Source organism: Coffea arabica, chromosome 2c (genome assembly GCF_036785885.1).
Source record: "Coffea arabica cultivar ET-39 chromosome 2c, Coffea Arabica ET-39 HiFi, whole genome shotgun sequence".
In the NCBI taxonomy this organism is placed as follows: Eukaryota; Viridiplantae; Streptophyta; class Magnoliopsida; order Gentianales; family Rubiaceae; genus Coffea; species Coffea arabica.
The window spans coordinates 5,250,911-5,278,910 of record NC_092312.1 but is presented as its reverse complement, the minus strand read 5'-3'; the positions used below and the strand labels follow the sequence as shown (position 1 = coordinate 5,278,910).

The following is a 28,000-nucleotide window of genomic DNA, read 5'->3' as shown; positions in this document are numbered from 1 at the left end:
ATTAAACTATACAGCACCTCTCGGATTTGCTCCTTTTTATATGGGAATCTAAATCCAATAATCCAACCTCCTGATTACAAGATCAATATACAAGTAAACCATTGCGTTTACATCAATATCAATGGATTTACAAATTAAAGTACATTGATTTGGGCAATAATTGATTAGTAATTTAGCAGGGATATATAATAGGTGGTGCTATCTTGGTGAACTCTGAGACTCCCCTAACTGTGATTTGCCCCGGGGACCCCTTGTCCTAATGTATAGTCTGTACTGGTCGAAGGTCATGGCTGGGTACAATGCTGGAGTCTCTGGCGTCACAAGCTCCTTCGCCGGTTCTATCAGCAAATCGCTCTTTGGGTTATAGAAGAAGGCAAGCGAGATGCGCTCTCTGTCCGAATTCACAATCACTCTATGCTCTACGCTCTTGTACTTGGCGTTGCTTAGCACCTGCATGGCGTTGTACTTGCTACATCGTTAAGTGATGAAGAAATAGGAGTAACAACACATTAAGCAAGTCTTTGCAAATCTGAGACATTATCAAATGAGTGATCATCGAGAATAGACTGTATAACTCAGTAACCGAAGGGTTTTTGTTAGTTTCTACGGTGGAGAAGTTAGTGAGGTGGCTATGAAATTCTTGATCGACTCTCAAACCCTTTCTTTCCTCTTTCCTCTTACAAAGTTTCGAGCCTTCCTTGAACCAGAAGACGAAAGTCTTTGTTCATTCTTTGAACCAGAAAAAGAATGCAATTGTTAGTGTTTCATCCCTTCTCTGCCTTCCTGAGTCTCCGCTGTCTTCTTACCAAAGAGAGGAATAAGGAAAAGAGCCATCAGCAAAGAATAAAGTTCTTTTTTTTTTTTTTTTTTAAAGCACTTGACCATGTCAGAATGGACGTTTTAAAGTGAATTGCCCCAGGAGTTCGATATCAATAACTCCTTAGGTAGACTTAGCCAATTTCTTAACCTACATTTAGATTTTGGACTACGGGACGGTTGATGCTTATACTCTTCAAGCAGGCACTGTTCCGGCGCACGTTGAGAGAAAGATTGGTGTAAAATTTTTTGTGTCACTATATGTTTTTGCTATGCTACCTTGATAACCGTCCACTTCTAACTTCTAATATATCCTTCTTTAAACTAATATGTATTTCTTATCATGTGGTATTTCAACTCTTTAGTAAATCTTAATTTTTATTAGTAATATCAATCAATTATAGTTATGAAATACTAATAAAAAAATATCTGTTTATATATTTTATTTTAGTGAATTTTTTACATATTTACTATTACAACATAAAACTAATTCTCGTGAAAATGATTTCAAATATAGTCAAAGATTTTGGCACAAATTCCTTTTATTAGTTGCATATATATATATTCATGCGTACCTTGAACACTAGTTTTAATAATGTGAACGGTCAAATCTAATAGTACTCCTGTACAGAGTCACGAATTCACGATCATTTAAAATTAACCAGCAGAAAACGGAGAGAGAGAGAGAGGAAAAGCAAGATTTTGGAAATATATAATCCTGAAAAAAATGAACAAAATATTGAAAAGAGAAAATGGAACAAAAAAACTTTATAGAGACTCAGAAAACCAGCGTAGAGCAGCATGAGCGTGTACACGGACTCCGTCGCGTGTATGTATGAAATATAGACAACAAAGTGTTACGTAATACTACTACTAGTTTAGTAGTATCGGGTAGATATGTGCACCTATCGGGTAGATATTTTGTTTCTTTCTCCAAAGCAAAATCTAATTGAAAAGTCTAAAAGAGGCTTTTTACTCCAATGTTTGACATGTCAAACTTTTTCCTTTCTAAAGCAAATTAGGATATTTCAGGAAAGGAAAAGAACTTATCCGGTCCTACATGAAATGTCTCATGATGAAGTTGGGTAGTTTTATAGGGTAGCGATTCATATTTGTTGTTAAGTATGCGCAAGCATAGAGAAATTGAGTGCATCTGTTTGAATTAAGACTGCAAAACAAAAAGCAATTTTGAATATATTATAATGTGGCTTGAATCTTATCTTCATGATTATAGGTCCCATTATAATTGTTTTCCTAATTTATGTATGTGAATGATTTTCTGCTTCTATACGATATTACCAAATGGAAATAAAAATGTCAAGCAATTTTCTCCTTTTAGAATGAAAAAAAAAAAAAATTCTACGAAAAGTTACTTGTAGAGAATTGCAGCAAATTGAAATTTCCAAGCAGTGGAAGAGGAGCTAGCCCCCACTGTACATAGTGGGGTGGGAGGTCAAGGTTCAATCCTTGCCTCACATCAATGTACCTCAATATAAGAAGTGTTCTAAATTCATGCGGGTGAGTGGTGCATCCGTCTGGTCAGATGGTGGTTAAGTCCCCATCAAGTTCCCCGACTCAATTGGCTCACTCCCTAGAATCGCTTCCCTTAAAAGTCAGTCCCCCCCTCTTAGGAGTAGGAGTAGGTTAGGCTAGACTAGATGGGCTGATAGTGAGAAAAAAAAAAAAAAAAAAAAGCAGTAGAAGAGGAAATCAGGAAATCTCTACACGCGTCGCGCAGGTAATTCCAGTGAGGAGTCCAAAATCCAAATTAACTGAATGGAGTCGCATAATATAAATATATCTAAAAAGCAGCAAACTCCCAAATCTTAACGCCAGCTCGACGAGGACCCCACGTTCGTCATATCTGACGTCTTATAAAATCAATCATTTTGGCACGTTTAAAATCTGTCTTGACCTGGTTCTATTTTCTTTTCAGGCTTGAAACAAAAGTCTAAAAAACAAAGAATCATAAATGAATGTCCGTATTCCATTTAAAAAAAAAAAAACACTCATTAGACCATCAAAACTAAGACCCCTCCATGTGCATTTGTTACGGGAAAATCGGCGGATAAAGATTTTTGATTTGTTGACGTAGCTTTTATCAAGCATAGTTCTAGAAGTCACTGGATGGAGTCATCGATCCAGTGATGAGATTTGAATTTTATATCTAACAGTTGGAGATGAGAAAGACGTGAAAAGGAATGAATGATAAAAATACATATATAAAAATAGAAATATCTAGAGTGGTATCTGAATGAATGAGAGGCAAAGGATAAGGTTAGAAGTTTTAAAACTTGATTATATATATTGATAAGTGGGCAAATAGGCCTATATATTATTTTTAAATTTTTTTTTTTGTTTTTTTTAAAAAAAAAAAGAAGCCCCTGCTATGAAAGATGGGCATGACAGGTAATAACGTATAGCAAAGTACACATATAGTTGGTACCTGAATTTGATCTCCGATATTGACTATGAAAGCATGCGGAGCTGGTTTAACAGCTGTCCACATGTCATTCTTGCGGACTTGAAGACCGGCCACATTCTCATCTGCCAAGAGCACAGTCAAGCCACCAGGGTCTGAGTGAGAGGAGAGACCAAGGGTCAACTCCGGTTGCGGGCACTTGGGGTAGAAATTCACTCTTAGACACGCTCCGATGTTTTCTCCTCCGAACGCATCTTGTAGAGCTTCGTCTCCCAATCCCAGGTTTTGGGATAGAATCTTCATCAGCGCCCCGCAAAACTTGACCACTTGAGCTGAATATTCATCAATCACTGCCCTAGTTCCACATCCAGCAGAATCAACCGAATTAATTAACCAACCACTCTCTCTCACCCAAGAACTTTTTGTTTGAAACGTAAAGATAGGTGGACGGAGTCAGTATAGCAAAATATACATCAATTTAGTGGAGTCCGACTAATGTTGCTTAGTTGTGCAAATGCAAAGATCCAAATGCAAAGAATTTATGAGAAGCTGTCGGGTGGCGTATCCTTTTACATATATATAATATATATATATATATATATATATACACGCCCGCCCCCCGCTCGTCCACACGGAGGAATGGATCACTTGGATATTGAAAAGCAGCCAACTCAGCTCTACTTCTCTTCTTACCACAAATGACAGAAGGGTAGTTAGCCGCCGGCAACGTTTGGACACCCTCAAAAGAAGCACCTAGTCTAGCGTTCAAAGTTGCATACCAAACAGGACAACTAACAGTAACAAAATCGTCCCAAGTACGTGCACAGTCGTCCCTTACGTACCATGATGTAAAGCCACACATGGAAACGGTTAGAAGATTATATCCGTATATTCCCCAATCGACTACAATTAAAACAAAGGGCCTAAAGCAGTGGACCTGCAGCCATATATATATGTGCATATCCTTATAGCTCGGCGGCATCAAGGAATTAATACATGGATGATGGATAGCATATATATTAGCTGCTAAGGGTCGTAGGGTACCTGAGATCGGAGGGAAGTGCAGGCCACTTGTTTTGATCCTTCAAGGAGGAAGGGAGATAATGAAGATAGTAATAGTCACCCCAGTCAAGAATGGCGCCTTTTTCGAGCCCCAGTCGGCTACCGTACCCTTCGTAGGTCTTGGGGGAATTGGCATAAGCTTGCTTCACTTCCATGGGCTGGTGGAAGAAACCATACCAGGCTTGTCTGGCACGAGCCATGAGTTGAGGGCACACCCCATGGTTCACCACCTGGAAAAATCCCCACTCCGTGCTCGCCTGGAATATTTGTTCAGTTATGGCTGTACGCTTTTCATGGTCACCATTCAAGTCTCCCAGATCAATCAATGGAATGTTAACATGGGATGCTTGAGTTGCGGGGCTGATGGAGGGCCTTTGGTCAGGGGGCTTGATGTATCTATCTGGAATTACTGGCAAGCCACTTTCAGATAAAGATTGGACGCGAACTATTGGTTCGGGCCAATCTTTCGGACTATTATTCATTATCTTCCAAGTTGCTTCCAGGGACAATAAAAGCCTACCATGTGCAGTCAAGTGGACACTAAAATCCGAAATGCAAAGTTCCCCATATATTGGAAAGAAAGGAGGGGGGGAGGGAGAGGGAGAGACAGAGAAGTAAAGAAGAGAAGGGAGTGGAGGTGGTGGGGAGTTGGGAATGTAGCTTGACAGGGTGCGCTAGAAAGGGAGGGGGGTCGTCATGATTTATAATAGGCGTGATAACTGATAAGAACGTGAAATTTGTGTTTAAAACGTGACTCTGTGTGGCTGTGGGACCGGAAGGATGAGACGGTCTTTTTCCTTTTTTTTTTTTTTTTTTTTTTTTTTTTTGGGGGAGGTAGCAGTAAATAAGGTGGATATCTTTCGTGTTAACTTATAGTACTACGTGTTGGACGGTATTTATCGAGTAGAATAGTGGAGGCGTAGTAGTGCTGACGTTGCCGACATGGAAAGTGATGGATTTCAATACTAACAATTACGGAGTCTTTGGTTTGGAATGGATTTCAAAAAATCAGAATACTAAAACTGACTAACCGTGTCCGTGTGTGAGATTTGGCTTGCATTGCATCTTGGTTTCCAAGTCCGATGAGCTTCAGGCTATCGAAAAAATCAATTCGAAATGTAAATTATAAGTTTGAAATGATAAGAGCAAAGCACCAATTTAATTCCTAAACTATTTGTTTATAGTTTATAAACTTTATTATGATCCAATTTTTTTTTATATTAGTGTGAACCACTTCATTCGCATAACTATTTTAACAAAGTTGAAATAGTCCATAAACTTTATTATGAGTCAATGTAGTCCATCAACCATTTTACTTAAACAGAAATTGTCCTTCACCTATATTTGCGTGGATAGTTTTGCCCTTATTTGGCTGATTTAGACAATTTCTGCACCAACAACCAAAGGCTAAATAGGAAGTTCAACCATAACCCTTGTTAAAACATATATTTGTTGACAAATGGGGAGCGGAATTAAACCATATAAAAGCAAAAAAAAAAATTGAGCTTCTTTTAGCTTTATTTCTTCAAAGGGTAATCACAATGTTAGTACAATATTGCAGCTTGTTGCATTCTCTTGTAATGTTTTTTTTTTCTCTTCCATTTAATGGATTAAATCCATGTACAATTTTCAACATGGTCTCATATTTGCAAACCAATAATGTAATGCTTTAAATATACGGAACTTAAGTAATAGAACATTGGTGAATATAAATATAATCAAGATATATACAGAGTATTCCAAATAAAAGCAAGCACAGTACATAGAAAAATCGATAAAATTATTTTTATATTTTAATTTTCATTAAAAAAAATATGTGTCATCAATGCACTATAATGTATAAAAATTAAATTTATCACAAATTCTTTTTCATTCTCCCTACCCCTTCCTATACCCTTTCCAACCCCTAAATTTATCAAAACTAATTACATATATAAACTTTAAGATTGCCACAAATTCTTAAGAAAAAATACTATTTATAATCTTGTATTGGTATTTCACTTGACATACAAATAAGAATTATGTCATTTTTTTAGTGAAAAACTCTTTTTTGTTGTTTACTATTCTCCATCACAAATAACCTTTTTAGATAAAAATGGTAAAAGGTTCAATCTATTTTTTGTGTGATCGAATTAATTTAGACCATTGGTTGACTACATTTTTATATTTTTATTTTGAATGGAATTGCATATGTTCCGTCCCATAGCAAAATAAAAAAAAAGTATAATTGTTGTTTCATTTACTAAATTTATTAGTCATTGTTAACCTGATAATTGGATAAGTTTCTTTCAATCGTAATAGTTTAAATTGTTGTTTCATTTTTAATTATTATTATTTCATGTACTTTTCTTTCAGCATAAATGGGAGGTCTCTAACTCGAGATCTCTATTAGTCTAAAATGTATAGAGATAGAAATGTGATATGTAAAATCTAGCATTTGTCTAAATAATCTCATAATTGGAAAACACAAATAATAAATATAGAAACCAAAGTAGATCTTGGAGATAAAGAAAAAAGAACTCACAATAGTAATTAGATTAGTATAATACATAACCAAAAATATATGTGGATCAGAAAACTCCTTTTGTTATCTCAAATGTTGAAGTTATGTGTATCATCAAGGTGTTAAAATTTGAAATAATTTAAATTTAGAAATGATGAGAATATAGTCTACAATCAAGATTTTGAAATCAACTCATTACATCTTAGGAATTAAAATAAATAAAAAATTTACAAAAAAGGAATTGAAAGCTTGGGAACAATTTAAAATTTGAATTAATGAGAATATTGTCTACAATCAAGATTTTGAAATCAATTCATTACATTTTAGGAATTAAAATAAATAGACAATTTACAAAAAAGGAATTGAAAGTTTGGAAATAATTTACGTTTTGAAATGATGAGAATATAGTCTACAATCAAGATTTTGAAATCAACTCATTAAATCTTGGGAATTAAAATAAATAGAAAATCTACAGAAAAGGAATTGAGAGTTTGGGAATAATTTAAAATTTGAAATGATGAGAATATAGTCTACAATCTAGATTTTGAAAGCAACTCATTAAATTTTGGGAATCAAAATAAATAGAAAATCAATAAAAAAAAAGGAATTGAGAGTTTAAAAATAATTTGAAATTTGAAATGACGAGAAAATAGCCTGCAATCAAGATTTTGAAATCAACTCATTACATTTTAGGAATTAAGATAAATAGAAAATCTACAAAAAATTTTATTGTATTATCATGTGCAAGGAAAACGACAAATGCTACAAAATTTATGAAAAAATCTCATTATTGATTAGATTAGAATAGTCTTGAAATTGGATTAGTGATCGGGTATAATCCTACTAATGAAATTGAATAATGGGCTGTTGAAGTTGGATTTTGGTTGTTGGTATTATATGCTGACTATTGATATTCAACTCTAAATTGACCAAATAGATTCAAATAACAAATATTGTTTTAGACGATTTGAAATGATGGTAAATTGCCGATTTCACTTTCAATTCAAAATTTTGATCACTTGAACTTGTAGCTCTTAGTGATTAAAAATTATTGTGATTCGGATTCAACAAACCGTGAAATTAATTTCTGTTCAAACCTAACTTTCATCCCTAATAACACTGCTGTGCATATGGTGGCTAGACATTTATGAGTGGAAACGTACTTGTCATATCCTGAATGTCATTACGGCGCCGTGAACAACTTTTTGTGATTTGCCAATTGGCAATTAGTACGGTTGCCAACAATTGAATTTGCTCAACAGTTGCATCACAAAATTGCGACCGACTGTTTTGTTTGTTTCCTTGACATTGATGCTTGGGCCGGACCGCTCCAAGGAAAAGCAAACAGCTTCCTGCAGATTTCGGTAACTGAGAGTTTTTTTTCCCTTAGCCATAAAAATTAACTCGCACATTAAAATATCAACTTCCACTACCGTTCATCCAATTCTCTTCAATTTGGGACCTCATCTCCCTTATCCGACTTTGCCTTCGGATAACCTTCAAGTTGGCGTTTATTGGTGTAATTTAACATTGTAAAACTTTTGTTTCGTGCCTCCATCGGTATTCGATCTGGGAACCACATAAAAGCTTTTTCCTCTTTTAGGAAATACCCTGGTTCGGTTGAATTTTATCTATAAATGTTTGAAACGTAAAAGTATCCTCAATTCAGAAGTAAGTAATAAATGTCTGAATTTTTTTAATGAAACTGCCTCCGTATTGATCGTGTACTATAATGGCACGAATACAGAAGGACTTGTATATTTTGATCTGGAATGACTCAATCAATACAAAGCGAAACATAACTTTCATTTCATTGTGCCCGCATATTTTTATGTGGACTGGATCATTTTTCTAATTAGATCATTTTTATGTGGGTCGGGCAAGAACTGAATCCAACTATATATTTGATTCTATTATTTGAGTATTATTCTACAAGGTAGGGAAAAGGTGGAATTTAAATAAAAATGAGAGTGCAACCCTCACATATTGCCCTAGAAAATATGGGTTATTTAGTGAGAAAATCATCAAATAGTCCCTCAGTTGGCTTTTTATCTTGTATGTCCTTCGTATATTACATAATAGTTGTGCACCGTTTATATTTTTCACATATGAAATGATGATTTTTCGTCCCTCAAAAATAAGAAAATACATATCTTCAATCTCTCGACTCAATCTACTCATATTCTTGACAGAAAAAGTCACGTGCAATTCATGCCTCACAAACTTTTGGAATAATATTAAAAGATCACAACCTCGATATTGTACTGTGTATTTTAAAATCATATAGCTAATAGAAAAAAAATATTGGGGTGTTTTTTGACATTAGTTGTGACAGATTCTATCCATCGTTTTTTTCATCCACTTTTGTTTCTTTTTTTTTGGTAAAGATTAATATCAAAAATTAGATTCTACGGCAAAAAAAAAAAAAAAAAATTGAGCGGAGAGCTAAATTTTGGTAAGATATTTTTTGTGACGGAAGACGGCAGCCGACGGCAACAGTATCAACATGGCGATTGGCGACTGAAAGTAGCTATGGTGACTGTCACACCTTTGACTAAGAAAATAGGACCAACAAGAAAGATACGTGAGGGATGTTTTTCCCTTTTCTCTACTATCTTTTGATTTTACTCCTAAAGTTTGCAATGCATGAGGTGCACGTGATTTTTTCCGGTAAAAATATGAGTATAAATGAGTCAGATAAACTAATAATGTGCGTTTTTCATTTGTCAGGGACAAAAAATTATTATTTTATACGCGAAAGGACAACAAAGATACAAAGTCAACGTGTGAGAGACAAAAAAATCATCACTTCATATATAAGGTAAGTCAAAAGTATAAAGTTAAAATGTTAACAACTATTTGTATGATTTTTTCTTATTTAGTTAAAGTTTTGTTGATCACCTTATGGAAAAGCAAATACTTCAATAGCAACGTTCCTTACGGTTTATGTAAATTAACTAAAGAACAAAAGTGCAAAATTGTGGAGGTTGCAACCAGGTTCGAGCCTTTTGCCGATGCTCAAGGTGCCGCTGAGTCGGCTCTCCCGCACACGCCACTAACTGTGCAATAAGGAGAAGGTAATAAAGAACATCTTCACAATCAGAAAGATATGAATATGGTGGATATCAATCATTGCCCGTAATTGCTCCTTCTTCGCAGCAAAATCAGGACAAAATTTCACTTTGAGTCCTTCAATTATAAACGTATTTTCATTTAATACATAGATTTTAAATTCAAAATGACACCCATCTCATTTTAATTCGTCAATTTTAATTTTGGACACCTTATTTCTTAAAGTATGAAATTTACTTCTCTTTATTCCTCAAACTTTGAAAATTGCCTGCTTACAATTTTGTTGGTTTAAATAATTTCATGGGTTGTATTTTATACTTTAAGGGATAAGGTGTCCAAAATTGAAATTTAAAAAATAAATTGAGATGATTTCATACTTTAAGGAATAAAATATATAAATTCATAATTTAAGAACTAAGGTGAAAAAAACGTACCACATGAAATTTAGCTATCAAAATCGGCAAATATCAAAGGAAACATGCCTTTTTTTCCCCGTAAGTGATAGGTCTTGAATTTAAAATCTCTTACTTACAATTTTTTCCACCTTATAACCTAACTCAACCTTTCTTCTAAGGAAACATCCTATTTACATCACGTAACAACTTTACTATTTTGTTTCTTTTTTTTTTTTTAATGTATTGACCAAAAAAATAAAGTCATCTCTAGGGCCAACTTAGCTTGTAGGAAAGGTGACCTTCAGAACCCGGTTCGATTATCAAATTCTCACCTTATTCCCATTCCCTCGTGAAGTTCGAAATCTTCCTTAATCCAAACATACAAACAAAGCTGAATAATTGTAGAACTGCCAAAGCATACAAACAAAGGCTTAAAGTTTGGCGGGGCGCTAGGTTACAGGTGGCCAAATGCACCTCCTTGGGAAAAAAACTGTAGCGATTTGATGTATCTGGGGAAAGTTTGGATTGTATTTTTCGTCATTTTTCATGAAAAAATTACTATAGCGATTTGATGTATGTGAGGAAAAAAGGTCATAGGGAAATGTAATCACGGGAAATGACGTAATTTTTCGGCGAAAAATGACAATCCAAACAGGGTTTTAATGTCGGGCAGGTGGAACAAAAGAGGTTACGTCAATAAACTCCACAGATGCCATGGAAAGCCAAAATCACGATTGTGTGTCCAATTATTGTACTCAAATACCGAGTGAACCGTGAGATCGTCCTTCTCCGAACCAGTCAATTGTGCTTAGCCAGAGATTTGAATAGGATATTTCAAGTGCAAGACAAATGTAACGTATTTGAACAGAGAAGTCTTGCCCGTGCCACATCCATGGCCCATGTTTGGATTATGATATTCCGTAGAAAAATTTCTGCGTTTTCGTAAACATATTTATTAATTATTTTTTTATTGCATATATATCAAATCACTATGCTACAATTTTTTTATAAACTTATGAATGTGAATTCGAAAATACGAATAGGTAAGTCAATCACCTAAAAAATTTAACAAGAAATTATTCGTCTACTGGAGGATATTTGATATGCATTTCTACTTGATCTTATTTTTATGTTTTTTCACTTCATTTTTTTTAAGATTGATCTTTTATATACCGACAGTGTATACATTTTTACCATTGGATGCATGACATATAATTCGAATTTGAATTTGAAACTTAAATTTTACATATGTATTGTGCATCCAACCGTGATAATGTATACACTGTCAGTGTATATAAGATTTACTCTTTTTTTTTTTAGTTTGACAAAATAGGTAATTACCAATAAAATGATCCGGTCAAGTTAGATGTAAGCTACTATGTAGTCTTTTGTCATGCATGCATGTGGTCATCTAAACTAGATCTTCACAGAATTTGATTCTAAATTCAAGAGGGATTGTGAGGTAAAAATTTTGTAACCAGTTATCCACTGGGGAAGCCGTCAAATTCATCACGTACGCATTTTCGTTTGTGTGAGACTGTCCCTTCAGGTATCTTTAAAAATTTTAGAGCGTGTTTTCAGTTATGGGACGATTGCACCGGTGATCAAGTTCCTAGAGAGGATTCCTATTTCCTAGTGTAAAAATTTGCAAAATGGATCCATAGGCAGGGTTCCAAACACAAAATGATTAGGTATAAAAGGAACCATGAGTGCTCATGGAACGTTTTAGATGTGCGAAATAATTGAAGGGTATGATTAATGAAAGGTACTGCTAGTTTTCTTTTGTAGCAGAGGATCTACTAAAAGCCATTACATACTTTATTTTATGTCAACTTTTCTTAAAAAATGGTTTTTTCTAGGCCTGTTCATACTTACACTTGGAAAGGCAGGCGGCTTAGAAATTGGATTAAGTAATCACAAAAAGCCAAAAAAAAAAATTTTTGAAGCGGAAACTGAATCACTCCAGTCGCAGTCGGAGAATAGTTGAGAGAGGGATAGGATACTGCGTTTACACTTTCTGAACTCTGAAGCTTCTTCGCCTCCTTCGAATCTGGCAATTTAACGGTGAACTATTTCTATTTGTCAAGTAAGATTAGAGCCATACAACAGTAATGATAATAATAATATTAATTTGTGGCAATTTTTGTTGTGCGGGTAAACTGTAGATATGTCTAATTTATTTTTTGGTACGAGAGATCTCAGGTATTAGTTCTTTTTTGAAAAATTTTAGTTAATTTTTTTAAAAGAAAATCTAAAGAGGGTATAATAATTGTGATTGTATGTGTTCACGTAGTAAATTATATATAATTTAAGTATGCTAACGATCATTAAAAAAATCTTCTTATCATAGTCAATCCATCCATCCGCCAGAACTTGTTGGTTTTCTGTAACTCGTCGGAAGCCATCATCTATCTATCCGCCCAAAGTTTTATCACATTCCGGATGCTAACTGAAGGCCCAATCTGGAGCTAGGTAAACATCTCACTTTTAAGGATACTTAACCGTCGGTGTAAAGGGAAGTGACGGACTTCTGTCGGTGTTTTGTCCTTGCTTCGTTAGTCAAGAGTAGAGGTGGCAATATGGATAAATGGTTCATAATTGGTTTTGACTTAATGGATGATGGATGAAATTCATCCAATCCATTTAGATCCATTTATTAAATGGATCTAAATGGATTAAATACAAACCAATTATCCATTTATAATCCATTTAAATATTTTTGTTACTTTTTTTTTTTGCATTACCATTTCTTGTAATATGAAGATACTTTTTTATGTACTTGTAAATTTTAGGTGTACTTGAATGAGAAAGAGGACATATTTTAGGTACTCTGATTATTATATGGTTATACATCCACTTCCCTATACTTGGCATGCAATAGACTGCTTTAGATGGAATTTGGTATCAGGTCCATTCCTGTTTACCATGGCTGACGCGTTACAAACATTCTGCCATGGCAGCAAGTTGAGCATGGTCGTGTGGAATGTAAGTGATGGCATCACAAACCAATCGTTTACACTCGCTAAAGGCTGCGGGCTTCATTGCCCAATGCAGACTAGTTCTAAGGAATTGCAAAGCAGTTGTATCCTCTTTAAATTCAAATAGCATTCTTTTCGGTTCCTGTGGACAAGTCCAAATTTGAAATTTTGAATGGACCAGCATGGAATACTAGATTTTATGCAAGACAAATATTGGATTCAACGTTCTCAGGGGAATTTCATCAAGCACTTCATAAACATAATAAACATAGTGCTAGTAACAACACCTTCATGAATAGCTAAACAAATTAGTCTTGTTTAAATAGATTAATGACCACTGATTCATGTAAATTATTCTTATGATGTTGGACCTGTGCTTTTTTACCTGCTGATTTGAGGTACAAATTTTTTGTATGACGTCGTCAGTGAGAAGTTGCGTGAAGAATGTCACTGAGATTGAGCTTGAACGTTTGGCAAATGAAGTTCTACTAGTCTTAAATTGTCAGATGAGCTTTCACCTAAGTTTTTCTTGATAAAACTGAGGTTAATGGCCGTAGAACAGAAGTATATTTGGAATTTCTTTTGGGTCAGTTTTTGGAGAGTTGCAAGAAGGGACAGAACATCAGGACTCTGAAACTAGCGGACTCTTGTGTTTTAGTCATTTCCTTTCCTTTCCTTTTATTTGGTTTTTAAATAAATGGATATATATGGTTTTTGTGGATAATCCATGTAAATCCATTTAATTTAATGGTTTTACTTTGATTAACTATTTAAAACCAACACTATAAATGGATAATCCAAATCCATTTAATTATGGATTATATGGATGGATAAATGGATTTCAATCCAAATTGCCACCTCTAGTCAAGAGCCTCACGGGTCCCTAATTATGTAACCTAACGACCAACTACCGGATGAGGATAGTTTGGAACGCTTTGGTCAAGAACGTTTAGTTAGTACTTTTCTTTCAGCTAAATCCAGTACCAAATTGTATTGGGATAATTTAGAAGTTTCCGATAGTTTCACTGTCCTCTCCTGAAATTTCTCAAACGTCAGAAACCTCCCCTGTTAGGTCATCGGAGTCCAATTTTCATATCAATCACGATGAAATGGCTTGATTACACACACAATTTAAGAGATATTTTTCAATTATGTTCACATGATTCGTTAAATTGTTATTAACTATATTTAACAGAAATAATGACAATTTAGAGGTTTTTTTAAAAATTTCTAATATGCCATTACAAAAGGGGAGCCAAATATAGGTGCCTTTCTATGATTGATAATTGAGGTGCATGAGTAGAAACAATAATTCAGACTTTAGCGATTTTTGTGGAATAAGAGAAATAGAGTTTCTTTAGCCACATCTAAGGATTTAGGAGACTTGAAAAGGAAATTTGCTTTCAAAATTTTATTTTCTCACAAATTTGGTAATTGTGAAAATCTTAAGGTCAACATCTAAGATTTTTTTGCTCTTAAATTTTGAAAACTTTTATTATTTGATTGCAGATGTTAAGGTAATTCTTGATGGTCATGCTTAATAGTGACCCTACAAGTGAAAAAGAATAACTTGAATCAAACAAAAAATGAAAAATATGACATTATGTAGTTTGTATTATGTTCTGTATGATCTGCTCCGTTTGATAATTGGTACTCAATTATAGTCACAATTTTTCCTTTTTTATCCTAATTGTTACTTTTATTGTCATTGAAAATTGGTGTTGATGTTGTATGAAATATAGGTAAAGATTGTTGGTTGTATACTAATAAATTGAAAAACCTTTTAATTATGATAATTCCTTTCTTGCTTGTGATTATTCAACAAATGGTCTTTTTTAAATCGAAATGTTGGTTGTAGAAGGGTTTACATATATTTTGTTTCTCTTGTAATAGATTATGCAACTAATGTATTATAATAGGTGTAATAGTATGATATTACACATGCAATAAGTAGATGAGACTTTGAGTTGCTAAACTTATTGTAGAGTTAGAAAGTTGATCTTTTGTTTACGCTCTATGAATGTGGTAACAGTTATTCCACCTCACATTCATTTGATAAAATTAAAATAGATATATTGTTTGTAGTAAATTAACTATCTAATACAAAATTTGAGGGTAGTTATGGAATTAAATTGCTTTTCTCTCCTAATACCAATTTTATATTATTTTTGTATTTAAATTGAGCTGATTTGTTACTAGCTAATTAGTTTTAGGGGAGATTTCTGATGTTTTGAAAACTTCAGGGAATGGCAGTGAGATTGTCAAAAACCTCAGAGGAGGTTTCTGAAATTATCCCAATTGTGTAATTCAAAGTGGAGTATTTTCCAACTTTTTAACGACGTTAACGTCTTTTGTTGAATAATTCCTCTGTTTCTGCTAACTCTTCCTATTACTCTTTCGGCCGTTTTACTGCTCTCTCAAGGATTGATTATTGGCACCGTTAATTGGATGGATGTCGGGGGAACAACAGCGGAAAAGATAAGAGCACACTCATACGACGCTAATAATTGGTACACTACATGGTACCATGACTTTTAGGGAAAAAAAGAAAGAAAAAAAAAGAAAAAAGAAAAAAGAAGAGAGAGTAGAGTGCGTGATTGGATTGGATTGGATTGTTGAGCGACGGGCAATTCTTAATCGTGGTGGCGGCCTTGCGGCTTGCGGCGGCGGGACCATTTCAACTGTTATTATCGACTAATATATATATATATATATATATATATATATATATATTAAAAAAAACGCAGCATTAAATTATTAATAAATCAATTTTTGTTCCCACGCTCAACCGACAACAGGCCAATTCATGTACAAGACCACATCGCCAATCATATACATAGGTGGAAATTTTAAACGAGTATTCTTGTTGACCTTTTCTTTCTTTCTTTTTTTTTTTTTTTTTGTTTTTTGGGCCTCAACTTAAAAGGAGAAACCAGGGAATAGATTAGAAAATAAAATATCCATTCCTACGACAGTAGCCTTTTCATCGTCGACCGCTTATTCTTAACAACCGAACAACAGCCGCTTTGCGTTTTTGCTTGATTTCATCGTCATCCAAGCAAGTGGACGGAGAAAACGACAAAAGGCTAATTGGTACATGATTGCTCCAATGACCACATAAATAAATGAGTGATGCGGGCATTTGTATCAAAATCATCATATTTGTTGAGTTGTATATTTTGAATCTTAGGCTTGTTGCAAATATATAGATACAAAATTATTACTATGTCGTTTTGGAATATACAAGTACTGCTATATTGAGTAGGAGTGTTCACACCAGAATCAGCGCCCGGATAATGCTAAAGAATCAACGCACGTGCCACCCCAGAAATTTTAGAGAACCTCCCTCCCTCGATCTTCTTTTTCTTTTTCTTTTTTTTTAAAAATAATCTGTGTATATATGGCTGAAGAAGCATGAGTTTTAAATGCTAACGTGCAATTTACTATGGGATGGCCAAAACTTGAATAAATCACATTTTTTTAAGATTCAATGATTCAAATTGTGCTACATAACTTAATGAAATAATAGGTCAGAATTTAAACAATTGGATTTTTTAAGATCGAAACTGCCCAAGTGTGCGTCATATGGGATAAGTTACACTTTTTTGGAATCCCAAAAAAAAAAAAGGGGGGGGGGGATTATTATCGCATCCAATGGGAGCTTTTGCCTCCTTGTCAAATAGCAAGAGAATCGGCGACTGAGAACTCTTCTCTACTCAATTTGACGATGACTTTTTGAGCGTTTTAATCTAATTGGGTGCATGTGTTCTTTCCGTCTATGGAAAAAAGAGAACTCCTCTCTACAAAGTTGGAACGGTATAAAAGATTGCAGGTTTTCTCCCAAGCCCAAGTGATAAGTATGTGTTAAATGCTAAGTAATCAAAATCCTCATTATTGGACACACTACAGACCCAAGTCTATTCCCAGGCCGAGTAGAGTAGGGAACACAAAATGAAAAGCCCAAGGGACCTCACTTTCACAAGGCTTTTGAGGCCTAAAATGCCTTTCCAACAGGCTCAAATTAATAAGCTCAGAACCCTCTTTGCGGCCGAATATCTGCATGTTCATTGGCACCAATCAGCAGACTAGTTTTTGGAGAGTATATATTTGGTAAAAGTAGTAATTAGCTTCTCAATCACCTATCTTGATTATTCTCGTGTCTAAAGTGATTAAACAAATATATATATATTTTTTAAAAAAAAAAAAACTTTTGAATTCTACAAGCTAGCAAAATATCCCCTTCTACGTATTCTTTTTAAGATTCTAAGGATAAGTTCCGAACTGCTTTTGGATACCCCAAAAATGATCTTCGAACTGGTTTTTTGATACCCAGAGCACAATTTTATCACTAATGTAGTAATATTATCTGCTAAAAGCACACTACGATAAACTATCATTTTTTTTTGGCTTGGTGTTTGATATAGAGGAGAGATATTCTCCAAAAAAAAAAAAAGGAGGGGAAAATGTCTTTCAGAAATTCCTTTCTTTTATTTAATGCTGTTCGCTAGTACGAACATTAAGGAAGAAGCCTTGTTAACTGAACATCATTAGGTCATAGAAAAATTATATGGTTCTTCTTGAGAATCATTTCCTTAATTTGTATCTCTAGATGATGATAGTCTACATTTTAAATGTTTAAAATTGTTACAAATTAGGGGTTAAAAATACTTGTTTTACTATTGTAGAGGCATCAACTCTTCTAGTAACACGTGTTAGTTCGGCGGACCTGCTCGACAACGCAGACTTGCCAGTTCGGACCTCAGCCATGGGCCTCCTAAAATCCGAACATGGGGTGGACTCCAGGCCCATTGGGTAAGGCCAGAAGTAGAATCCAAATGGAACTCCACCTCCCGTGACCTAGTAGGGCTCATATTCGGGATAACTATCAAAAGTAGCGGGATGACTTGTGACTCTTTTCAAACCATCCCACAGGACTCTATAAATAGGAAATGGAAGGACCAGGAAAAGGTACGCATACACTCAACACCACACACAATACAATTACTTTCTCTACTCCCTCTTACTTTTCAACTGACTTGAGCGTCGGAGTCACAACGGGAGGAAATCCCTCCGTTCGACTCATTGCAGGTCAGCTCGGAACCTTAATCGATGCTCTATTCGGATAGTGATCTCGGCGTACTCTTCAACAATCTAACACTAAATTTAACTAGGGAATATGATACCCAAAAATAATAACAATAGACATTCTCTCTCAGTCATAGCCACTTGAGCTCCAGAAACAAACTTTCAAAACCTTGATTTCCTTGCCTTTGCGTTCAGGCTTTTGTACATCTTACCACATAATGACCTGATGCTAATTAGTTATGCCATGATTACCCTTTTTTCTTTTCTTGTCTCTTTTGGGAATATACCTACAAATTGCCACATTACTAGCAAAGCACGAGTCAACAATGAAGAAAACCTTAAAAATTTTGGATCTCTGGCTCTTTTTTTTTTTTCTTATTTAAACTTAATAGTCATGTACCATACATGGAGACAAGTTCGATTTTTTTTTTTTTAAATGTAAGTAGAAGGATTTGAATTATGAACCTCTCATTTACACTTATTTCCCCTAGACCACCCAATCCTAAATTTCAAAATTATCCTTATAGGTGCGATTTTGAAATTATTCTTATTTCATCTGCTAAATTTCAAAATTATGACTCATCACGTAATGAAGATGAGAGTTACATAGTAACTAACAGGAATAATTGCATTAATAAGGTCTTGATCTATTGATGGAAGTTGAGATTGCAAGATTTGGAACTCATGAATATAAGCTTCACTTATAAATTACGAGTCTCTCCTAACTTTGTATTAGTATGTGAAAAAAAGAGAGTAATCGTAAACAAATTTAGTTGTAATGTCTTGTATTGGTGCTACATATGTAGATTATATACATATAGAGAGAGAGAGAGAGTAATTGCAAATACATGCACAATGAGTGATTCTTGCAGCATCAACATATTTTTTAATCATATTTTTATTTCATATACATTATCTATAAGAAGTGATATAATATTTTTTAAAAAGAATCATTCCAAATATTTTACTATCCACGCATAGTCAATTATTTAACGCACTAACAATATGCTCGGTGATTTTCCCCCAACTTGAATGCCTTGCCATTTTGTTTGTTTCCGGTCTGAAAATTTGTAACTGCACAATTCCGCACTCGCGATTACTTTATATACAAAAAAATCTAGTCAAACGAGTTTGGGATCTAATCTTGATTTTTTTTTTTTTGTTTTTTGAAAACACTACTGTTTTGATGAGCTGCAAGTGCCCCACTGTTATCGGAAAAATGCTTGTGCCTCATTAAACATTGGCACAAGTCGAAAGTGCAACAAAAATGTTTTTATTTGGATTAGTCAAAACAGATTTGCCCTTCTGCAGATTTTCTTTAAAAATATCCACCACCCCATCTTCCTTCTGACATACTTATATTAAACAAGTCAAAGCTGTCAAAAAGTGATTGATATTTAGAGTACACAAGGAATAGAAATTTATACTACACTACTGAATTGCTATAATCTTCTTGATAAAGAAACGAACAGAAGAAGCAAATGACTGTATCAAAACTTACAAGATTAAAGATGAATAATTTGTAATCATGTTGAATTTACTCGGATAAAAATACACGAGTTTTGTTTTTAAAAGTTGAATTTAAACTCGGACTCGATTTTATATTTTCTTATTCGAATTCTATCAAATCAAGTTCAATCGACTTTAAGTGATGTAAATTAACATTTTCTATATAATTTAAACACAGAATAAAATAGACATTACATATTAATGAATAAAAAAATTTTCACACACACACATATACATGAAAGTCAAATGAACTCAACAAAATTTCAATCACCACATATTGAGTTAAAGCTTAGTTAACTCAATTATCGACCAAGCAAAATCGTAAATTGACGTCGAATTGCTTGTATCTCTACATATAATACATGATTAGCCAACTAAATCTTAACTATTATCCATTCATAATTGTAACGTTTTTCAAAACAAAAACGACGAAACTAACAGACAATCTCTTAGTATTAGTGGAATCATGAAAGTAGTGAGATTTGAGTTTTAAAAGACGTAGAATAAGCCCGACCAGCGCACAAACTGAAAGCTGTCCTCAGCCAACTCAAATTCTTAATACCGAACATTCAAAACGTGGCGAATAGCTAATGATGTGGAGGATGACTGGACTTTGAAATATCTATATCTATATGTATTCAATAAGGGATTTTTAGCAGAAACCCTCTCAATTGCTTCTAAACTTCTCATTCTTTTTTTCTAAATTTTTGTATTTATTTTAATACATAAAAAGTAGTGGATTATAACCCAATTTATCACCAATCAAATTTAAATTTAAAATATACCCATTATCTCTTAATTCATCCTACAACCACTTCTACAAATTCTCTAATCATCATCCCACGTTTCCCCCCACGTTTGCACTTATCAAAATTTTGCTAACACAGTTTGACAGTAGCTCGATTTATATTGTGGGATAAATTTGCTAATGATGATGATGACCGGTTATATCAGTCTGCTACAAAAAATAATATTTTACTAACATGTGGTATTTGCGTATGAAATTTGAGAGGTAAATCAATTGCTTTTAGTTATATGCTGTATATTTTGAATAGCTTTTGAGCGAGCATAGTCATACTATGCAGGTCCATCACTGTGTACAATTGGATTTAGCAAATTGCATATTAATCATAATTTAGATTTTGCTGGATGCCTGCGCAGTTGGTGAGTTCCTCATTAACACTATATCAAACTATTAATATTGTTTCGTACTATTATTGACATTTATTTCAAAAAAATTGCAGGTTTGAGAATAAAACATGTGTCCGCAAGTTAGTTACATGGTTGAGATCAAACAATTTCACAACACCACAAGCATTGTTGATAACAAATTCAAAGAGAATATGGATATATGAATATACAATCATGGCTACGATAAGCTTACTCAATTTTAATTAATTACTGAATGAATTTTTTTTAATTTATAATTATAACCTATATTTTTTTCATTCTTATTAGGTTAAATATTTTCGAATACTTGCTTACATTCAGAGTATTAACATAGAAAATATGTTCTACGAGCTATGCAAAAATTCTGAACAACTATGTGAAGGTCATTTTTCAAAGACAGTGTGTATGCATTGTAATGATGCAGTTGACACTGTTATTAGATAATTAATTTCATGTATATTTAACTTCAATATATTTTTCTATATTGCATATAATATATTATTTGTCAAACAGTTACAATGTTAACATACAAATCAGAGATTCCAGTGGTAACATGTATCTTAATCTACAAGACAGACATGCACGATTTGTATTTGGTTGTAACGCTTCGTATCTCAGAGAATTACAAAGAAAAATAGAATTTCCTAATATATATATTTTTTATAGTACTATTTATAAACTATATAAAAAAATACACTAATTTCGTACGTTCTTAATTATCAGGAAAATGGTGATAGGTTGTTTAACCAGCGAATTAATTCATGCAAAGATCGTGCATTTTCATTTATAGTACGTACTCCACAAAATTCAACAGAATTAATTAAATCATCAATTTTGGCTTTCGTACTAAAAGTGGATTGGTGTGAAGAGTGTTCGCACTTTCAAACAAGATTATCAAATCGAATGCTTAGTATTTGTAAGTATTTCATTTTAACAACATTCAATTACATTCATTTGTAGAAATATATCATTTCCTTTTTTAATATAAATTTTTATTTTTTTTCGGAATCCATCGTCCGAAAAAATATAGTTCTTGAATGATATACACATTCTATTATATTTCAAACTATTGTTAAACAGATATTACATTTAAATTTTATTGTTTCAATTTTTTCACTTTTATTTGTTTACCATTTTAATTTTATTTTTTTAATAATATCAATACCGTATTTAGCACGGATATTCACACTAGTTAGTTAGTATTAAGTATTCCTCTTCTCAAAAAAAAAAACCTTCTAGGTTTCCTTAGCTGTGAAACAATTCCACGGCTGGAGAAGATTGAAGACAGCTGACACACCACAATATTTTTATTGCGGGGGAGAGAACGCGTCCTGAATTGGACCATTCCGAATTTTCAAACCGGTTGCCCTTTACTTGGCCCCAGTGTCTTCAAATACATGGCACACAACACCACGCGCACATCAATTTTACTTTACACGAGCTTCCAATTGTTTTTTTCTTCTTAAAAAAAACTTCCACTTGTTTTTTGGATTGGACTATTCAATTATTTACATGTTTGATGCTCCAAAAAAAATTATTTACATGTTTGGGAAAAGAAAAAAAATTGCAACAAATAAGTAAAAAAATAACGATGGCCTTGTTTGGAAAGAGATTTTTCTACCAAAAAACCTATACATTTTTTGTGACTATATTTTTCAATTATCTTGTTAGTTGTTACCTTATATATATCAAATCATTACAATATATTTTCTACAAAAACTACAGAAAATTACAATCCAAACACAACCTTAGACTGTCAAGGAGATTAGAGACAACGTTGCTTATATTTTTGGTTTGTAATACACAATCAAATGTAATTCAAAACATTTGTGTTTGGAGAGTAAACACAAACATTTTTCAATCTCAGCACACACTGTAAAATTTTTTTGGCTGAATTAGCAAATTATATCCGGATTTAAACAAATCAAAGCAAAAATAAATCTTTACAATTTTGAGTTTTCTTGTTCTTTCTCTTACCTCCAATCGGACATTCATCATTAATCATGGGTTAGCATGTTAATTTAGTCTATTTCCATTGGTACTCCACAAGATACATTTCACTCACGAATGGTAGTATATATATATATTTTTTGAGATAATAATAGTTATATAATCTAATTTATTCTTCACTGATGAATAATAGTATACAAAAAGAGGGAAGGGAAACGCTCCTCAAGACCTAAGTGCGTCCCACGGTAACAAACACATCAGATTCCGCGCAAATAGCAAAGCAAACCTCACACGTGAAGCGGAAAGATAAACCCGTTGAGGCGGTTCAGATACTGAAGGGCTGGAGTGGACCCCAGTCCCCCACTCTAAAATGTAGAAGCCACGGCATCTGCAATCTGAATTTGCATCTGCATTTAATTTCACATTTCATCGTCATTTGCATTTGCATTTGCATTTGGTATTTGCAAACCAGTACTCCATTAAGTAAGACACAGAAGTGGTGTGTGAGGTGGACCATGTTTTAAAGGATTTGACTTTGACCAGAGGACACGCAGTTGGAGGAGCCAAGAAAGCAAACGAACGCAGAGAAAGAAAGAAAGAAAGAAAGAAAGAAACCAGAAGAAAAGTCGCACTTTCCTTCCCCCTTCCTCCCTTGCCCTCTTTCCTCACCCCCTCCTCCTTTCCGGGCAACTAATATAAAAGCGCCAGCCAAGAGCAACTCCAGAGTCATTCTTTCCCAAGTAGCTGATCCCAGCCAGCTAATTCCTTCCCTTATTTCATTCACTTTCATACTACGAACATAGTCCATTCCGTCTCAAAAACCTCGACTTTCTTTGTTAGTTAACAAGGTAAGGTTTTCCATTTCCAAAGACCCAAACTTCTATGGTTAATGTTTTCATATGGTAATGTTTGTTGTTTTGTCAGCGAGATGGGTTCCAATTTTTATGGGCTTTGTTACCATGGACTGAGTCTTGTAGGAGATTTTTTGTTGGTTCCTATTTTTGTAGACTGGCTGAATAGTGGTACTCATGATGACGCCATGAGTTCACAACAATCTTTGCTTGGCCAATAGGGGTTGTGGTTTTGATGAAAAAAATATGTGCTCGAGTCGCCTATATCTGAAAAGTTTAGCTTTCTAGCCAAGATTTGTTAAACCAAAATCCCCAATTGGTTGAAGAATGATTCTAGTATAATAATTAGCCCACCTCATTCACAAGTTTCAGTTTGCCAGTCTATATATGTTTGCTTTGGAGTTTAATTTGTATCTTGTCTAAATTATTTTTTCTCGTCCCTTGTTTCATTTCAGGGTTTGATGTGCTTTGGTTCAAAGAGTAAGCCTTGCCCCTCGGATATGGATATGGATGGTAAATTTCAAGCAAAGAGAGGAGGAGATGTGGGTCAAAATTGCTCAAAGTTGCTTGAATTGTCTGCCACAGACGATCTTGCTGGCTTCATATCTGAAGTAGAAGAAAAGGGCTGTGATGTAAATGAGTTGAGCTTTTGGTATGGTAGAACAATTGGTACAAAGAAGATGGGTTTCGAGGAGAGAACCCCTATCTTGATTGCTTCGATGTATGGGAGCACCAAAGTTTTGAAGTATATTGTTCAAAGCGGCAAGGTTGATGTCAACAGAGCATATGGCTCGGATGGGGTGACTGCCCTTCACTGTGCAGCAGCTGGAGGCTCGGACTCATCAGTTGAGTCTGTCAAGCTGCTGCTTGATGCTTCTGCCGACGTTAATTCTCTTGATGCCAATGGAAATAGGTCTGGTGATCTGATTGTTTCTTGCGTCAAGTCCTTGAGCAATTCAAAGAGGAAAGCCATGGAGATGCTGCTGAAAGGCATTGCTTCTGAGGCTGTTGATGTAGGGGAAGAGCAAGGAAACGCAAGAGCTCAATCAAAAGAAGGGGTTGAAAAGAAAGAGTATCCAATTGATGTATCCCTGCCAGATATAAACATCGGTATATATGGGTCTGATGAGTTCAGAATGTACAGTTTCAAGGTGAAGCCTTGCTCGAGGGCTTATTCTCATGACTGGACTGAGTGCCCTTTTGTCCATCCTGGTGAGAATGCTAGGAGGCGGGATCCCAGGAAGTACCACTATAGCTGTGTCCCTTGCCCCGACTTCAAGAAGGCAACATGCGCAAAGGGTGATGCCTGTGAATATGCTCATGGGGTTTTTGAATCCTGGCTTCACCCTGCCCAATACAGAACCAGGCTTTGCAAGGATGAGACTGGTTGCTCCAGAAAAGTTTGCTTCTTTGCTCACAAGGCTGAAGAATTGCGACCCTTGTATGCTTCCACTGGTTCAGCTATGCCTTCACCTAAATCTGTTGCAATTACTTCAATGGACATGGCCACTTTGAGCCCGCTGACGCTAGGTTCATCCTCGATGCTGATGCCAACTACTTCGACACCGCCCATGTCACCTTCCACAGCATGTTCGTCTCCCTTGGGAACAAGCATGTGGCAGAACAAGATGAACCTCACACCGCCTACACTGCAACTCCCAGGCAGCCGTCTAAAGACAGCTTTGAATGCAAGGGATCTGGATTTGGAACTGGAATTGCTTGGGTTGGAAAGTATCCGCACGCAACAGCAGCAGAGGCAGCAACTGATAGACGAGATGGCTGGTCTCGCTTCACCGTCCCATTGGAATAACAATAGGATTGGGGACTTAAAGCCAACTAATCTTGACGATGTTTTTGGATCTCTCGATCCATCCTTGTTGTCTCATTTGCAGCGTCTCTCACCTAAAGTTCCTGCATCTTCGAGCTCCCAGTTACAATCTCCAACTGGCATTCAGATGCGCCAAAATATGAACCAGCTCCGAGCGAGCTATCCTGCAAACGTTTCCTCGTCGCCAGCGAGGAAGTCATCAACGTTGGGCTTTGACTCTTCTGCAGCAGTGGCTGCAGCAGTCATGAACTCAAGGTCAGCTGCTTTTGCAAAGCGCAGCCAGAGCTTTATTGACCGTGGTGCAGGAAGCCAACGAGCTGGTCTGTCTTCTTTTTCTAGTTCCCAGAACATGATGGCCTCAAAGGTATCAGATTGGGGCTCTCCTGATGGAAAGTTGGACTGGGGATTCAATGGTGATGATATCAACAAGCTGAGAAAGTCTGCATCTTTTGGTTTTCGCAATGGTAATGCTGCAGCAGCAGCAGCAACAAAGGGGATGAGTCCAAGTGTAGATGAACCGGACGTTTCTTGGGTTAATTCCTTGGTGAAAGATGTTCCCTCTACGAATGCTGGGCTCTACAGTTCGGAGCAGAAGCATGGAGGGTTTAATGACATTTTGCCATCCTGGATCGATCAATTGTACATAGAGCAAGAGCAGATGGTGGCCTGACAAATTTACTGCTATCCATATGCTTTATGGTCGCTTTTAACTTGATTCATATTCTTTATATTCTTTTGATATTTCATATGTGTAGTTAGGGGTCTCAAAGATATATAGTACTAGTATATGGTGAAACATTCTGTCGTTGGAAGATTTGGGTAAGGCAGGAAAAGACTAATCGATTATTTAGACGGCAAGCATTAGAAGGAAGTTTAATAGTTCTTTCCATTCCCTCTAACTTGGGGGTGTATTGTGTACTGTACTATGTATTCCTCAATACAAAATGCAATAATTTTCCTGATCAACCTTCGTCCAGCCTCCAATGTCTTGGGAATGCTTCGGTTTATATGCTCATCTTGGCAGCAACTTCCAAGTATTTGGAAGGATCGAGCGTCGAGCCTTTGAATGGTACTTTCTCTGGAGTTTGTATTGGATCCCTAAATGCACAAAATAAATAAATATTCCAAAGGAAGACCTGCGTAACAGTCATCATCATCAACAAAACCGGTTAAGCTTTGATGGTTCGTTCAATCAAAAGGCTTTGACGGTTTATTGCTTGTTTCTCAAAAAAGGAAAGTGCAGTTTTGATCCCAAGTGTTTTGTACACTTGAAAACTTTGGAGATGTGGATCCAAATGTTCGCTTCTTGGTCCCTAAAGTTTGAAAGAAATCAAATGTAGTCCCAAATGTTTCTCAATCTTTAAACGCGTGTAATCCCATTGAATGGCTGGCTTTTACGAATTGCTACAAGGATTCGATGACGTGCTATTAAGTATGACAAATAATAATTTTTTAAAAGGAATTAAAAAAAACTTGAAAAAAAATTGTTGGCCAAAATTTGTAGCAAAAATAAAGGATTAGTGACTCGTGAGTAGGGGTGCAAACGAATCGAGCCGTTCGATTCAAACTTGAGTCGAGCTCGATCAATATCGAGCGAGAGTAGAGCTCGAGCTCGAACTCAAAACATTAAGTTCGTTAGGCTCGCGAGCTCGGGTATATATATATTTATTTTTTTATTTTTAATAGTAAAATTACATAATTATCCTTAATATTTTATTATTTATTAAGAAAAAATATTATTTTATTTATTTTTTAAAAAATAAAATAATTATTTTTTATTTTTTCCAGCTCGAGCTTGAAAATTACCAGTTCGTCGAGCTCGAGCTCGAGTTCGAGTTCGATGAAATTAAGTCAAGGCTCGACTCGACTCGTTTGCAGCCCTACTCGTGAGTAATTAGTATTTAGTTAAGCAATACAAAAATTCGGTTAACCAAAATTTTTTTGATTAAAAGCTAATTATTCACATGACCATCATATGAGTAATTAATTAGTCATAATTTATTATAGTTATTGGCTAGCAGTATTTTTATTAATTTTTAAAAATAACAAGTTGCTGGCACATGACTTGATTTTGATAGCAGTATTTGATAAAAATCAGTTATTAGAACTAAATATGCATGAAACTAAAATATTTGGAACTATATTTATTTTCATTCAAAATTTATAACTAAAAGCTTTCACCTTCCAAATATTTGGAGCTAAAATAATAGTTTGGATACCTCAATTATTTCAAATAATATTTTGCTTGCATTACAAATATATTTTTCAATCTATTTTTTTATATTCTCAATCACCTTTTTATCTCACATACATCACATCACAAAAAGTGTTACAGTAATTATTCCAAATAATATTTCAA

At 34.7% G+C, this 28,000-nt stretch overlaps 2 protein-coding genes across 2 annotated transcripts; one reads left to right on the top strand and one right to left on the bottom strand.

Annotated features, from left to right (window-relative positions):
* Position 1: 1 nt before the first annotated feature.
* On the bottom strand, positions 2 to 4,983 carry LOC140034939 (jasmonate-induced oxygenase 1-like). Its single transcript, XM_072073815.1, has 3 exons — positions 4,283 to 4,983; positions 3,263 to 3,593; positions 2 to 450 (listed from the first exon to the last, which is right to left on the bottom strand). The coding sequence occupies exons 1-3, from the start codon at positions 4,780 to 4,782 to the stop codon at positions 199 to 201; spliced, it is 1,083 nt and encodes a 360-aa protein (XP_071929916.1). The 5' UTR covers positions 4,783 to 4,983; the 3' UTR covers positions 2 to 198.
* Positions 4,984 to 23,670: 18,687 nt separating this feature from the next.
* LOC113725376 (zinc finger CCCH domain-containing protein 29-like) lies at positions 23,671 to 26,607 on the top strand. The gene is made up of 2 exons (XM_027248516.2): positions 23,671 to 23,810; positions 24,269 to 26,607. Exon 2 carries the CDS (start codon positions 24,275 to 24,277, stop codon positions 26,309 to 26,311), a length of 2,037 nt encoding a protein of 678 aa, XP_027104317.2. The 5' UTR covers positions 23,671 to 23,810; positions 24,269 to 24,274; the 3' UTR covers positions 26,312 to 26,607.
* The last annotated feature ends 1,393 nt before the right edge of the window (positions 26,608 to 28,000 follow it).